Genomic DNA, 12501 nt, shown 5'->3' on the forward strand with positions numbered 1-12501 from the left:
ACTTGTGAGGATGTTGATTAATTAAGCGCCTACTCCCCAGGGCACGCAGCGGTTCATACAGTTCAACCCAGCGTTGACGGCTGCAGACTCTTCAGCTATTGGACTCTACAGAAAAGGGATATATGGAAAGCCAATTGATCGCTGAACTCACAGGGCTGCATTTGCACGAGGGATGCCTGCCATATTTGTAAGGGGAAGGAAAGGAATCTGCAAAATCTCCAAGAAGATTAACGTGCGACAGTTTTGGCAGCAGCAGATTACTGCAGCCTCAATAGCTGGGATATTAGTGGCAGATTAGCATATGTAATTAATGAGTGCCAAAATGGTTTAAAAGCTAAGAAAACAGTCATTGGTTTGACACATAAAGTCCAGAATAAAATATATCCGGACCCAATGAGGAGGATTTTTCATTTGCTGCTGAGCAGGGCAGTTTAATTTCAAAGATCTTGTGGAAAATGATTTAAGTGGAGGTTAAAGATTATCATATAGTAACTAAGTAGAGCATTTGCAATGGGCCATAAATCGGGAATGCAACTGGGTAGAGAACACAAGGGTTTCAGGATGGCTGTGGTGAGGAAGCATTTAGGCCCAGTGTGATTCCAGGTGTACAAAGCAGATTTGGACTGGCACCTCCTTGCCTCTCAGAGCACCTCTACCTAGCATATTCTTTGCTACTTCTAGGGGAATTGTGCCACTTTTATCTATTGACCTCTGTGCATGCAAGAGGCATGCAGACATCAATTGACAGTAACACTCAGGGGTGTAGAGGATTTCTGGGAATCCCGCGTCTGCATTTCTGCGCTCTCAGAAAAGCTCTCTGCAAACTGGAGAGAGTCCAGTGGAGGGCGATGCATATGGCTGGCACACATGACTGGTGAGGAGGGGCTGCAGGAACTGGGTTGATTTAGTCTGCAAAAGAGAAGACTGAGAGGGATTGAATAGCAGCCTTCACCTCCCTGCAGGGGGTTGCAAAGAGGATGGAGCTGGGCTGATCTTGGTGGGAGCAGATGTCAGGACAAGGAGCAATGGGCTCCAGCTGCAGCCAGGGGAGTTGAGGTTGGATATTAGGAAAAACTTTCTCCCAAGGAGGGTAGTAAAGCACTGGAATGGGTTACCCAGAGAGGTGATGCACTCTCCATCCTTGGGGGTTTTGCAGACCCAGGTAGACGAAGCCCTGGCTGGGATGATGTAGTCGGAGCTGGTCCTGCTTGGAGCAGGGGGTTGGACTGGATGTGACCTCCTGAGAGCCCTCATTTTCCATGATTCACGTTGTTTATTATGCCGAGCTCCTGTGATTTTTTGGAATGAAGATTTCTGAGAGGTGTACAAATTCAACTGAAGATGTTTAATGTACACGACAGCAAACTGGACTGAATAGAGCTTTTCATTAAAAAAAGAATATGACACAGCGGTACAAGACAGGAGAGGTACCTTTGAGGTCATCTGTTGCCCAGGACAACTGCTGTTCTCAGAAAGAAAAGGAAATGGAAGGTTTATATTGCTATATTTTTTAAACAAATGGATATGCCAGGATTAACAAATGGAAGGTATTTGAAATGAGAAATATTTAAATATCATAAAAAAAAAATGTGTATATATTGAAAAAAAACTGCTTAGAAACCAAGAGAAAAAGGAGGAACGTGGAAAAAGTGTTGATGGCCATGTCAAGACTGGAATGCAAAATTACATCTCGCCATGGAGGCAAAAGATGTCTTCTTGAGAACAGTACCCCTCCAAAAAAGGGGGAATGGCAGCAACCTGATGAAAAGCCCACTAAATCTAAGATACTTATATAGTGGCAGCCGTGCACGTGTGCGTAGCTGGAAAACAGAGTGCTGAACCTGCCACAAGAGAACTACTACAGTGTGCCAATAGTGGGGGTTGGAATAATTGATAGGAACACTATAAAAGCCGCTCCGAATCATGAAGTCCCTATATGTCATTTCACTCTTTGGGAATAACCCCTTCAAACCACACGCAGGCTGAATCCCTGACTTCCCATTTCACGTGACGGTACGTGTGACCGTGACGATACTTAAATAAAAGGTGAGATCAGAACTGACCATGTGCAAGCTGCACTGTCGTGGGTCTGGTCATCACAAAAGTAGCTCGTCCTTCTGGTCACCAACCCAGCCCTGCTTATTTGTAAGACTTCATCAAGGTGTTTGGGTGAAAACAAGTGTCAACCATTGGGTTTTGGGGGAGCTAATCCCTCCAATGATTATTTATGTGTGATTTGTCATGGAATTCGGCACGTTTCTTCCCCTAGATTGGATGACTAAAACTTTTCAGAACAGAGGAATCCGAATGATGATCAATGAGCAATGGGTAAGGAAAGCAGCTACAAAGTCCTGGACAAAAACCTGCTACAATTTACTCAACTTTCAGAATGGACACTCAAAAACCCAACATTTCCTTGAATCCTCATAAATAACGAGCAATCCTGCATTAATCAGACTTGTCTCTTAATCATAAAGCATGCTCACAAGTCCTTTTTTTAAACAAATGTATCATTTTCCATGTACAGAATCTGATTATGAAGGGGGTTGTCTTAAATTTGAAGCCGTCTTGGATTTGGGTAACTACGGTAGCAAGTCTAGCGACCTGTTTTTTCATTCAACTCCCCGACTCCAGTAATGTTCTGGTGGGGATGATCCTTGCAGTTCAAAACCAACACAACAAGGACCTCCTTTGTTACTGGAGCATGAATGTAAAAGGTCACAGTCTGCGGATACACAAACTTGATGAAGAACGAGTCCAGGGTAGGTGAAAGGAGTGAATAAGCTGGCCTGTTACAGCCAGGACAAGGGCATGGAGGATCCCAGAGCATCCTTGGCTTTGGAATATGTGGCAACATCTGTGTCTGGGGTGCAAATTTCTCAAGTCCTCCAGGCCTTGGAAAACCTCACTGCAACACTGAGCTGTGAGCACTCCCGCAGTGATGGACAGGTTTGAGCAACCATTTAACAAACCTGACTGTTAGCAAGTCACGCTATAGCTTCCACTTGCTAGGTCCTCATGTTTTACTGCTGTTTCATACGGAGGTCTTGGCTCCCTGGGAACAGTCAAGTGGATTCCAACAAAAAATTAAACAAAAAAAAAAAATCAAAGTTCTGGTAATTAGGGAAGAAACATTTGTTTGTAGCTGCATTGCCTGACAAAATCTTTTAAACTAAATTAAAAGGAGACCAATGTAACCAAAAGCATACGCAGAAGAGTAGCCTAAGGGGAAAGGGATTAGTTTAAAGAGGAACCACATGGAAATGATGCAGATCCTGAGACCCAGGAAGGGTGGAACGAACTCTGCTCCAAGAAAACCACTTTTACTTGCGAGCAGACGAAGCGTAGAGACGCTAAAATCACTCAGCAGAGGAAACCACAGAGGACCAAGAGCCAGGATCCCATCACTGACTGACCAGCTCATGGCCCTGGGCTGGGTACTTACTCCCTGCATCTGCTTCCCAGTCTTGTGGAATGGGAAGTTAAGCTATCCCAGCCGTCAGGATGCTGGAAAGCACGCTGAAGATACCCATCACATGGTAAACTCCTAGCACTTACATTCAAAGTCTGCAATACGGAGCATGGTACTAGGACAGCTAAGACTGCTCCCTATAAGATGTAGAGGACCTTGCTCTGCTCTGCATTCACACCAAGTCAGGACCTTGCTCTGGATTCACACCTCTGCTGACCCAGCTCTTAACAGTGCTGTGAGCTGGGGAGTCAAAGCAGCTGAATCTGATGCTGGCTACATCATACCTTTCCACGGCACTGACTCTCTCACCTGGCCTGCTTGACCCACGCTAGCCTAATTCACCACGTGCACTTCAGCAGCCCTTTCACCTTGTTGCCCTGCAAAGCAAGACTTCAATGCAAAGTCATTAAAAATGCAGTATCTATGTCACTGCAATGCTTTTAGTTCCTTCGCGCGCACACACCCCCCGGCACTGCCGTTTGCAGAATGAACTCTCATTGCATATTGACAACACCACCACCGATACAAGAGGAGGATGTTCCCCCTTCGCAGCGCAGGTTCGGCAGCACTGTTTCCTAACCGAACCTTACTGCTTTCAGTAAGGTGACACTTCCCTACAGCTTGTAATGAATTAAAAATCCGGCTGACTTAAAAAAGAGAGTGAGAGGGGTGGCTGGGGGTGCCTGGCTTCCATTTCCCTCAACACACCTGACCGCGTGGCTGTGAAATGAGGCATTTCAGGCCTGGCACTGTGGAAAACGTACAAGCCTGACTTGCACAATCTGCAGCGTGGTTGGTATTTCCAGCCAGGCCGGGGTTGCATCAGCAAACCGCTCCAAGTGCCTGTGCAGGTCTGGGGCAGCCGGCACATGGATGAGTCAAAGGGAATGCCCCCTCCCACCACTGCAGCTCTCAGTGGCCCTCAATCCACCCAGAGAGGAGGAGTCTCATATGAAAATAGTCTGTTTAGAGACTACACCTGATTTCATCACCCAACTTCAAAAAATAAAATAAAATAAAGCAGGTTACCCAACTGGAGCATCTCTCCCCTGCCAGGCCTTTAAAGCCCCCCTTCTCCAAACTACACCCACAGGGAAGGGCTGTGCTCGTATTCGGAGAGGACTGGGCTGGAGGGTTACGCTCGGAGATGGCAGGGGAAGAAAGGCACAACACAAGCCCTACGTGTGGGAGACAGGGTGACTTTTAATGGGGCAAAGGGGCTAGATTTTGACAGGTCTGCAAACCTCAAAACAGGGGCAAAGGATTTGGAAGGGCGCTCCCTGCACTGCAAAGGGTCCCACGGGGTCATTCACACCGAGCCCTCACCCCCGAGCCACACAACACCCGCAGAAATAAAGAACTGCTGGAGGGGAGAAGAGAGTGCCCCCCACCCCCAGGACTGCAGCCTTTTGCACGTGTCTGGCCAGGCTACAAGGCGAGGGAAGAGGAGGGCGGTTTTTGTCAGCGCTCTTTCAGAAGCGGTGCTGAAACCGGTTTGCTCTTGGCTGCCGTTGCCAAGTTCAGCACCAGATAATTTCCCTAGCGTGGGTTCCTGCAGGCTAACTCCACATGTGGCTTCCCCATTTCGGGGGCACCCTAGCTCCTCGGCACCACGGCTGGGTTTAACTCTCTCGCAAGGCTGGATTCGAGTCTCTTGCAAGGGTGCAACACTCGGACCGCAGCTCCCCGAGCCGTAAAGGCCTCTTGTACACATCCCCTTGGACTTGTAAACTGAAAACGTGCCAGGCAGGGGGTGAGTGGGGAGGAGCAGGGCATCTTTTTCCTGAAGGAACATTATGTCACGCACGCCCGCTTGCTCCCGGTCATCCCTCTGACCCGGAGCGCGTTTGGCACACGGTGCCTAGGATCGCAGGGTCCACTTGGTGGGAACAGACCGGGGCAGGGCCAAGCGTCACCATTTGATGACACAACACAAGATGCCAGCGGCTCCGAGCAGGCCACGTGCTGCAAGTTGCCTTCAAAGAGGGAAGCTGCTTGAAAACAGGGAAATCACTTTAAAATAGAGGAGCTGCTTTTCAAATAGGGATGTCACCTTAAAACAGAGGAGCTGCTTGAAGACAGGGATGTTGCCTTAAAACAGGGGAGCTGTTTGGATGCAGGGAAATCACCTTAAAAGTAGGGGAACTGCTTTTGAATAAGGATGTCACCTTAAAACAGGGGATCTGCTTGAATGCAGGGAAGTCACTTTAAAATAGGGGAGCTGCTAGACAACAGAGACGTCGCTTTAAAACAGGGGAGCTGTTTGGATACAGGGATGTCACCTTAAAATAGAGGGTCTGCTCGACTACCGGGACGTCACCTTAAATGAAGGGAACTGTTTTTAAACAGGGAAGTCGCCTTAAAACAGGGGAGCTGTTGGAAAACAGGGAAGTTGCCTGAAAATAGAGGTGCTGCTTTTGAATAGGGGTGTCACCTTAACACAGGGGAGATGTTTGGATACAGGGAAGTTGCCTTAAAGTGGGGGAGCTGTTTGCCTGCAGGGCAGCGGGCTGGGGCAGGGGAGCGCGGCGTGGTGCGGCGCGGCGCGGATACTCACGGACACAGAGGCAGGCCACCAGCTTGGCGGCCCCGTCGGGCACGGGGCAGGTGGGGAAGAGCGGCTTGAGCAGGTAGGTGGCGAAGACCAGGGCCACGATGTACTGCGAGGAGGGCCGGATGATGAGCAGCTCGATCCAGAGCTTGAGGAAGGCGGGCAGCGAGCCGTAGACCTCCAGCATGTAGGCGTAGTCGCCGCCGGACTTGGTGATGGTGGTGCCCAGCTCGGCGTAGCACAGCGCGCCCACGATGGAGAAGGCGCCGCACACCGCCCACACCACCAGCGCCAGCCCGGGCGAGCCGGCCTCCTTCAGCACGCCCGTGGGGCTCACGAAGATGCCCGAGCCGATGATGGTGCCGATGATGATGGCCACGCCGTTGAGCAGCGTGATGGAGCGCTGCAGGGCCACCCCCTCCGCCCCGGATCCTCCGGCCCCGGCCCCGGCCACGCCGTTCTCCTGCCCCGCCGGCTGCAGCATCTTCTCCAGCGCCTCCGCGGGAGCCGGCCCCGCCGCCGACCCGCGCTTCTTCAGCGCGCCGCTGCCCGGCATCGCCGCACCACCACCCGCACCGCACCGCACCGCCGGCCTTTTGTCTCCGCCGCCGCCGCCGCCGCGCGCCTCTTGCCGCCGGCCGGGGCGGGCTGGGGCGGGCTGGGGGCCGGGCGCCCGGCGGAGCCGCCCCCAGCGGGGCGGGGACACGCGTGGGGCGCGCTGCTGCTGCGTCCCCTGGGCCCTGATGGGCGCGTGGTCCTGCCCCGGGCTGCGCGCATCACCCGTGCCACGGCCGTGTGGTCCTCAGTGCGCTGCCCGCGCCCCCCGGGCACGCAGCAAGAGGGAGAAGGTGGGGGGCAAAGAGATAGCCCCTGTCTGGATGTGTGCATCACCCGTGTGATGGCCGGGTGGTGTTTAGTGCGCTGCCCGGCACCCCCAGGGCACACAGCAAGAGGGAGAGAGCAAAGGGCAAAGAGATAGCCCCTGTCTGGATGTGTGCATCACCCGTGTGATGGCCGTGTGGTGTTTAGTGCGCTGCCCGGCACCCCCAGGGCACACAGCAAGAGGGAGAAGGTGGGGGGCAAAGAGATACCCCCTGTCTGGATGTGTACATGGCTTGTGTGATGGGTGGTGTGGTCCTTAGTGTCCTGCCCGGCACCCCCAGGGCTGCGTGCATCACCCGTGTGATGGCCGTGTGGTCCTTAGCGCGCTGCCCGGCACTCCCAGGGCACACAGCAAGAGGGAGGAAGCAGGGGGCAAAGAGATAGCCCCTGTCTGGCTGCGTGCATCACCCGTGTGATGGGCGGTGTGGTCCTTAGTCCCCTGCCCAGCACCCCCAGGGCCCCAGTGCTGGGGAAACACACACACACAGCAAGAGGGAAAAGGTGGGGGACAAAGAGATACCCCCAGCCCTGGCTGTGTGCATGATCTGTGTGATGGGTGGTGTGGTCCCTGGTGCCCTGCCGGCACCCCCAGGGCAAGCCGCAAGAGGGAGAAGGTGGGGGGGCAAAGAGACAGGCCCTGCCTGGCTGTGCACATCACCTGTGTGATGGGTGGTGCGATCCTGGGTGCCCCAGCTGGTACCCCCAGCTTTCCAGTGCTGCATGCATGACTTGTGTGATGGGCGGTGTGTGTAGCACAGGGCACACAGCAAGAGGGAGAAAGTGGGGGGCAAAGAGATACCCCCAGCCCTGGCTGTGTACATCACCCGTGTGATGGGGCAGTGTGGTCCTGGGGGCCTCGACTGGCAGCTCCAGGTCCCTGGGGCAAGCAGCAGGAGGCAGAGTAGGGGGGCAAAGTGCCACCCCCAGCCCTGGCTCTGTGCATGACTTGTGTGATGGGGCGATGCAGGCCTGGGTGCCTCGGCTGCTGCCCCTCAGGTTCCTGGCACTGAGAAAACCCAGAGCAAGCAGCAAGAGGAGGAGAGTGGGGGGCAAAGAGCCGCCCCCAGCCTTGGTTCCCAGGTGTGGCCTGTGCCCTGCTGGGGCTACGTGGCACTAGGTGTCTTGCCTGGCATCCCCCTGGGTCCCAGCAGTGAGGAAACCCGGGGCATGTAGCAAGGAGAGAGTGAGGGGCAAAGAGCCACCCTTCAGCCCCGGCTGTGTGCATGACTTGTGCCCTCCTGGGGCTATGCACCCCTTGGTGCCTTGGCTGGCACCCCCAGGTCCCCAGTGCTGAGGAAAAGCAGGACACGCAGCAAGAGGGAGAGAGTGGGGGGCAAAGAGACACCCCTCAGCCCCAGCTCCCATGCATGACCTGTCCCCTGGCGAGGCTACAAGGCCCCCAGGGCTGGGTGGTTCCCACATACGGAGACCTGGGGGTGAAAACAACACCCGCCTAGAGCTGGCAGGAAGAACCGGGGGGCAAAGGAAACCGTGGCCAGGGCAGCCCACAAAGGTGCATTTTGCTGGCCCCAGTGCCACTCAGGATAACAGCATGGGAGGCCAGGCCTTCCCATGGTAGACAGGGCTTAGCACTGTACAGTAGCTGCCGGAGGAAGATCAAGCACATGTTCACATGCTGGCACCAGGAGTCTTGCTTGCAAGATACCACGTGCATCTTCCAATAGGACATTCAAAAAGTCGGCGTCTTTCAGGAGAGATTTACCCTGTTATTTTAAGTCTTTCCAACCTTAGAGTTGCCTGTGCAAGCTTTACATTACCAGCGTGAGTCACACGCCCAAAACTCACCCGCACAAACAAGTGCACACAAATCACCCTCATATTATATTCTGGCTGTCCGCAGACATCTTGGAGCACGTGGCTGCACTGACAAAGACCCAAGTGCTATCAGAATATGCCACCTAGCGGCATAACCGGTTTAAAAAGGTCTAAGTTAAGTTACTTCAAGCAAGCATTGGTCACCTCTCTGCTTATAGAGCAGGCACACATTTCAAAAATGCTATTAGAAAGAGTCCCACTGCATAAAGCCAGACATCAAGAATCTCTTAATTTAGATGCACACCACAGCCTGGTGTATAATGACAGCAATCGTGCATGCAATGTCCTAGTTGGACAGAGCTTGCATACAAAAATGTGTTGTATACATTTCTCTTATAAAAAAAGAACGATGAAGAGTTTTAAAGGGAATTAATGGCATGCCTAGTTTGTATCTGCAGCCAGAAATGCCGTTTATGGGCCCAATTTCCAGATAAACAGTGCTCAGCACTTCCTGAATATCATGTCCCTTTTAGCCTAGGTCCCCAAGAGCTGAGGCACTCCACAGCAATTCCTGAAAGACTTTATGAAAGGTAAAAAAAACCTGCACCAATATTTCCTCCAATGATTTTTAAATGTCTTTATTCAAGTATTATACTCCTCCCACCTGCCCAATATTACACTTTTATCCTCCTTGGACAATTAAATTTGACTATTTCAACTTCTGTAACTAAAGTTTTGCACACGCCCCCTAGAAGCAAAGATGCTGCTCATATAATTCACTTTCTAGTTCTTTCACAAAAAATTGAATTGTTGCAGCAGACGCTACAAAACCAGGAAACCTTACAAAACCTTTTCTTTTAGCCTGGGAGCTAACCAATTTACAATGTTTTTTATACATTCATAATTATGTAAAAATTCTAAAATATCTTCATTTTTTTAACAATCCCCACCCCCTCCAAATTGACCTGCAAACCTGTAAACATAGTTCTGTCTCTCGTGTTTAAAATCAGCCAAATCAACTGTGGATGCAGTCAGATCATCAGAGAAATTAAAGAAATGCCCCTTGCTAAGGTTACATTTTGAAAAGAGACTGTTTCCCCATGCGAGTTCTGAACAGCAGCAAACAACTACCGACAACTCCGGTTTTGGGGGTGTTGGTTACCACTGAAGAAGGGTGTTTGTGCCTGAAAGCTTGGACAGAACAATTTTTCCAACTATTTAGTTGATCTAATAAAAGGTATCACATTTACCCAGATAACCTTAGTCGGTCAACAACTGAATTTGGCAGTTTTAAATTTTTTGTTTTAACCCTGCCAGTTTTGCTGTCCCCTGGATAAATGATGTTTCAGCAAATCCAGATTGGGATTTACTTCAAGAAATGTGAAATCAAGATCCCGTGTGCCAGCCTCCAGCTTTCTGTTCCAAGCACGGTATTAGTGAAATTACAACACGGGTAAAGCAGGAGCTTCAAATGTCAAACAGAAGCAAATGGGACTGCCACAACAGATGCCACGACACAGCATACACCACCCCGGCACACCCCAGGCTCCCTGCAGTGCAGTGAGGATCAATCAGATACTGGGTGTGCATGTTTAAATTCAATCGCACGGCTTCAACTAAACCACTTCTCAGTGGATGCTGTTCAACATCAATCGAGACTTTACATTCTTACCAGGAGGAATCAAAATTTGCTTGCATCAAGGACCAGAGCTCTTCTTCGGATTGCACTGTCCACGTCGCCGGCATCAATGACAAACGCTGCCCTTTACCCTCTTGGTCGAGGCTTTCACGAGCCTTCAGAGTGGTTCTTTGTAGCTTTTTCTTTGACCAAAACTTGTCCTGTCCATCCCATTTCCTGGGAATCTGTGCCTTCTTTTGCACATGCAGGACCTTGCTAAGAAGGAGTGAGGTACCGTGGCCCTCCCATGGCCCGTCAGATTTGAATGAGGCCTTATTTCTTCAACAAACTTGATGGAATGGATGCCAGACAGATCCATTCAAAGAGCAGACTGTAATCTAATCACAAAACTGCACTTCGCTATTCTTAGGAGGGACTCCTTTCAATTAATTTAAAGGCGAGCTGGTCAGGCAGTCCAGCCCCAAGAGCCATGAACCAAGGAGCTCCTGAATAGACGCTGCAGGCCTGGGACAAGGGACAGTACCTGGGGCAGAGGGACGTGCTTATACAGGCAGGTGGCCTTGGTTTTATGTTGAGCCCAAAAGTTTTAGGTGCCTGCCAGAGGGCATAGGTGCTTTTTATTAAGTCACAGTGGTGTTTGAGGGCAAGCTCAAGGCTTACTTGGAGAACCAATAACCTAGGAGGGACTGAGAGTGGGGCCCAGCAGCAAGAGCAGGGAGTGGGGATCAGACAATCCACAAACCAAGACTCAGAAAGGGGCTGGGAGTGGGACCAGAAGAGGCAGGAGCCCAGGGCAGAGCTGAGAGAGTGGGACCAAAATAAGTCCAAAAGCCAAGAGAGCATCAAGGGTTGGACCAGAAAGTCCCTAGAGGAGCCAAGAGTTGGACTAGAGGGTCTACAAGCCTGAGAGGGGCTGAGAGCCAGGTCAGAGGGTCCATGGGCCCAGAGAAGAGGTAAGAGGTGGACCAGAGGGTCCATGGGCCCAGACAAAGGCTGTGCGTGAGGTCCAACAACCTAGAGAGGAGCTGTGTATGGGACCAGGAGGTCCAAAGGCCCAGAGAAGGGACTGAGCATACGACCAGAGGGTCTGAGAGCTCAAGGAGTGGTTGTGTGTGGGACCAGGGTCTGAGAGCCCAGACAGAGGGGCTGAGAGGGGACCTGAAGGTCTGGGAGCCCAGAAAGAGGGGCTGAGAGTATCAAGGTAGTCCAGAGAGGGGTTAAATGGAACGATCCTCAAATGACAGTGAGTGATAACATCCATGAGGCATGGGGCATGGGAGGATGGAGCCATGCAATGGGCCCTTAAGGCTACAGGTGTCCTGCACGGCACGGACAGGCCAGGAGGGCTGATTTCATGTGAAAGCTGAACTGAGAAAAAGGAGGGACACAGCAGTGATCTGTGCAGCCTCAGATTCACTCTAAAGCCCACAGGCAGCCTGCATTATGCTGTCTCCAATAAGAATAAGGTATGGTGGGCTAGTGATCAAGGGAGCCTGAGTCAGGCAGGGGCCATCACAGCTGCTCCTGTGGCTTGCACCTGCTACAAATATTATCTTTTGTCTGCTAATCCAACTTCAAGGTTATCTTATTCCCATCTACTCCGAATGGCCAGGAGCGACTCCAAGGAGAGTGCTCCTCCATGGACCGAGCCAAATATCCCCAAATTCTGGCCCTAGATCTGAATCAGCTCCCCCTGCAAACCCCCATTTCCACAAGCATATAATTAAATCCCACTGATTGCAATTTAGCTGCCTGTGTTTCAAGTTAAGCACATGCTCAAATCTTTTGCTGAATTGGATTCTTAATTCTCTGCAGCTGTGTCTTATTTATATAACTGGGAAAATACTGAATTCATAACAGAGATATTAGGTCTCATTTATATAGTGCTTTATCTCTTCAAATCACTGTATGCAAGTAGTAATATTAGTTCTGACCACTAACTTATTAACTCTGCTCAGGTCTCTAAATTATACGGCAGAATCTTTGAAGAAGATTTAATTATCTAATCAATCCTCCATGTGCTAATGCTCAGACATACTGAGGTTGTCTCATCAAAAGGACCTCCAGCAGAAAGGCAAATAATTACCTGTATCAGAAGTAAACTGGCCATTGAATTAAGAGCACACAGGTTATTTCTAATATTTATGAGAAGAGCTGCCTTGAACATAACAGTAAGAGTCT

The 12501-nt window shown here is 51.0% G+C and overlaps 1 protein-coding gene across 1 annotated transcript in view; it reads right to left on the reverse strand.

Moving 5' to 3' along the window:
- SLC7A5 (solute carrier family 7 member 5) overlaps positions 1 to 6638 on the reverse strand; it is a 47213-nt gene extending 40575 nt beyond the window's left edge. The window contains exon 1 of the mRNA XM_006275987.4: positions 6030 to 6638. Within this exon, the coding sequence (XP_006276049.2) occupies positions 6030 to 6579 (550 nt within the window). The 5' untranslated portion in view covers positions 6580 to 6638. The remainder of the gene's footprint in view (positions 1 to 6029) is intronic.
- Between the last annotated feature and the right edge of the window lie 5863 nt (positions 6639 to 12501).

Source organism: Alligator mississippiensis, chromosome 10 (assembly GCF_030867095.1).
Source record: "Alligator mississippiensis isolate rAllMis1 chromosome 10, rAllMis1, whole genome shotgun sequence".
Lineage (NCBI taxonomy): Eukaryota > Metazoa > Chordata > Crocodylia > Alligatoridae > Alligator > Alligator mississippiensis.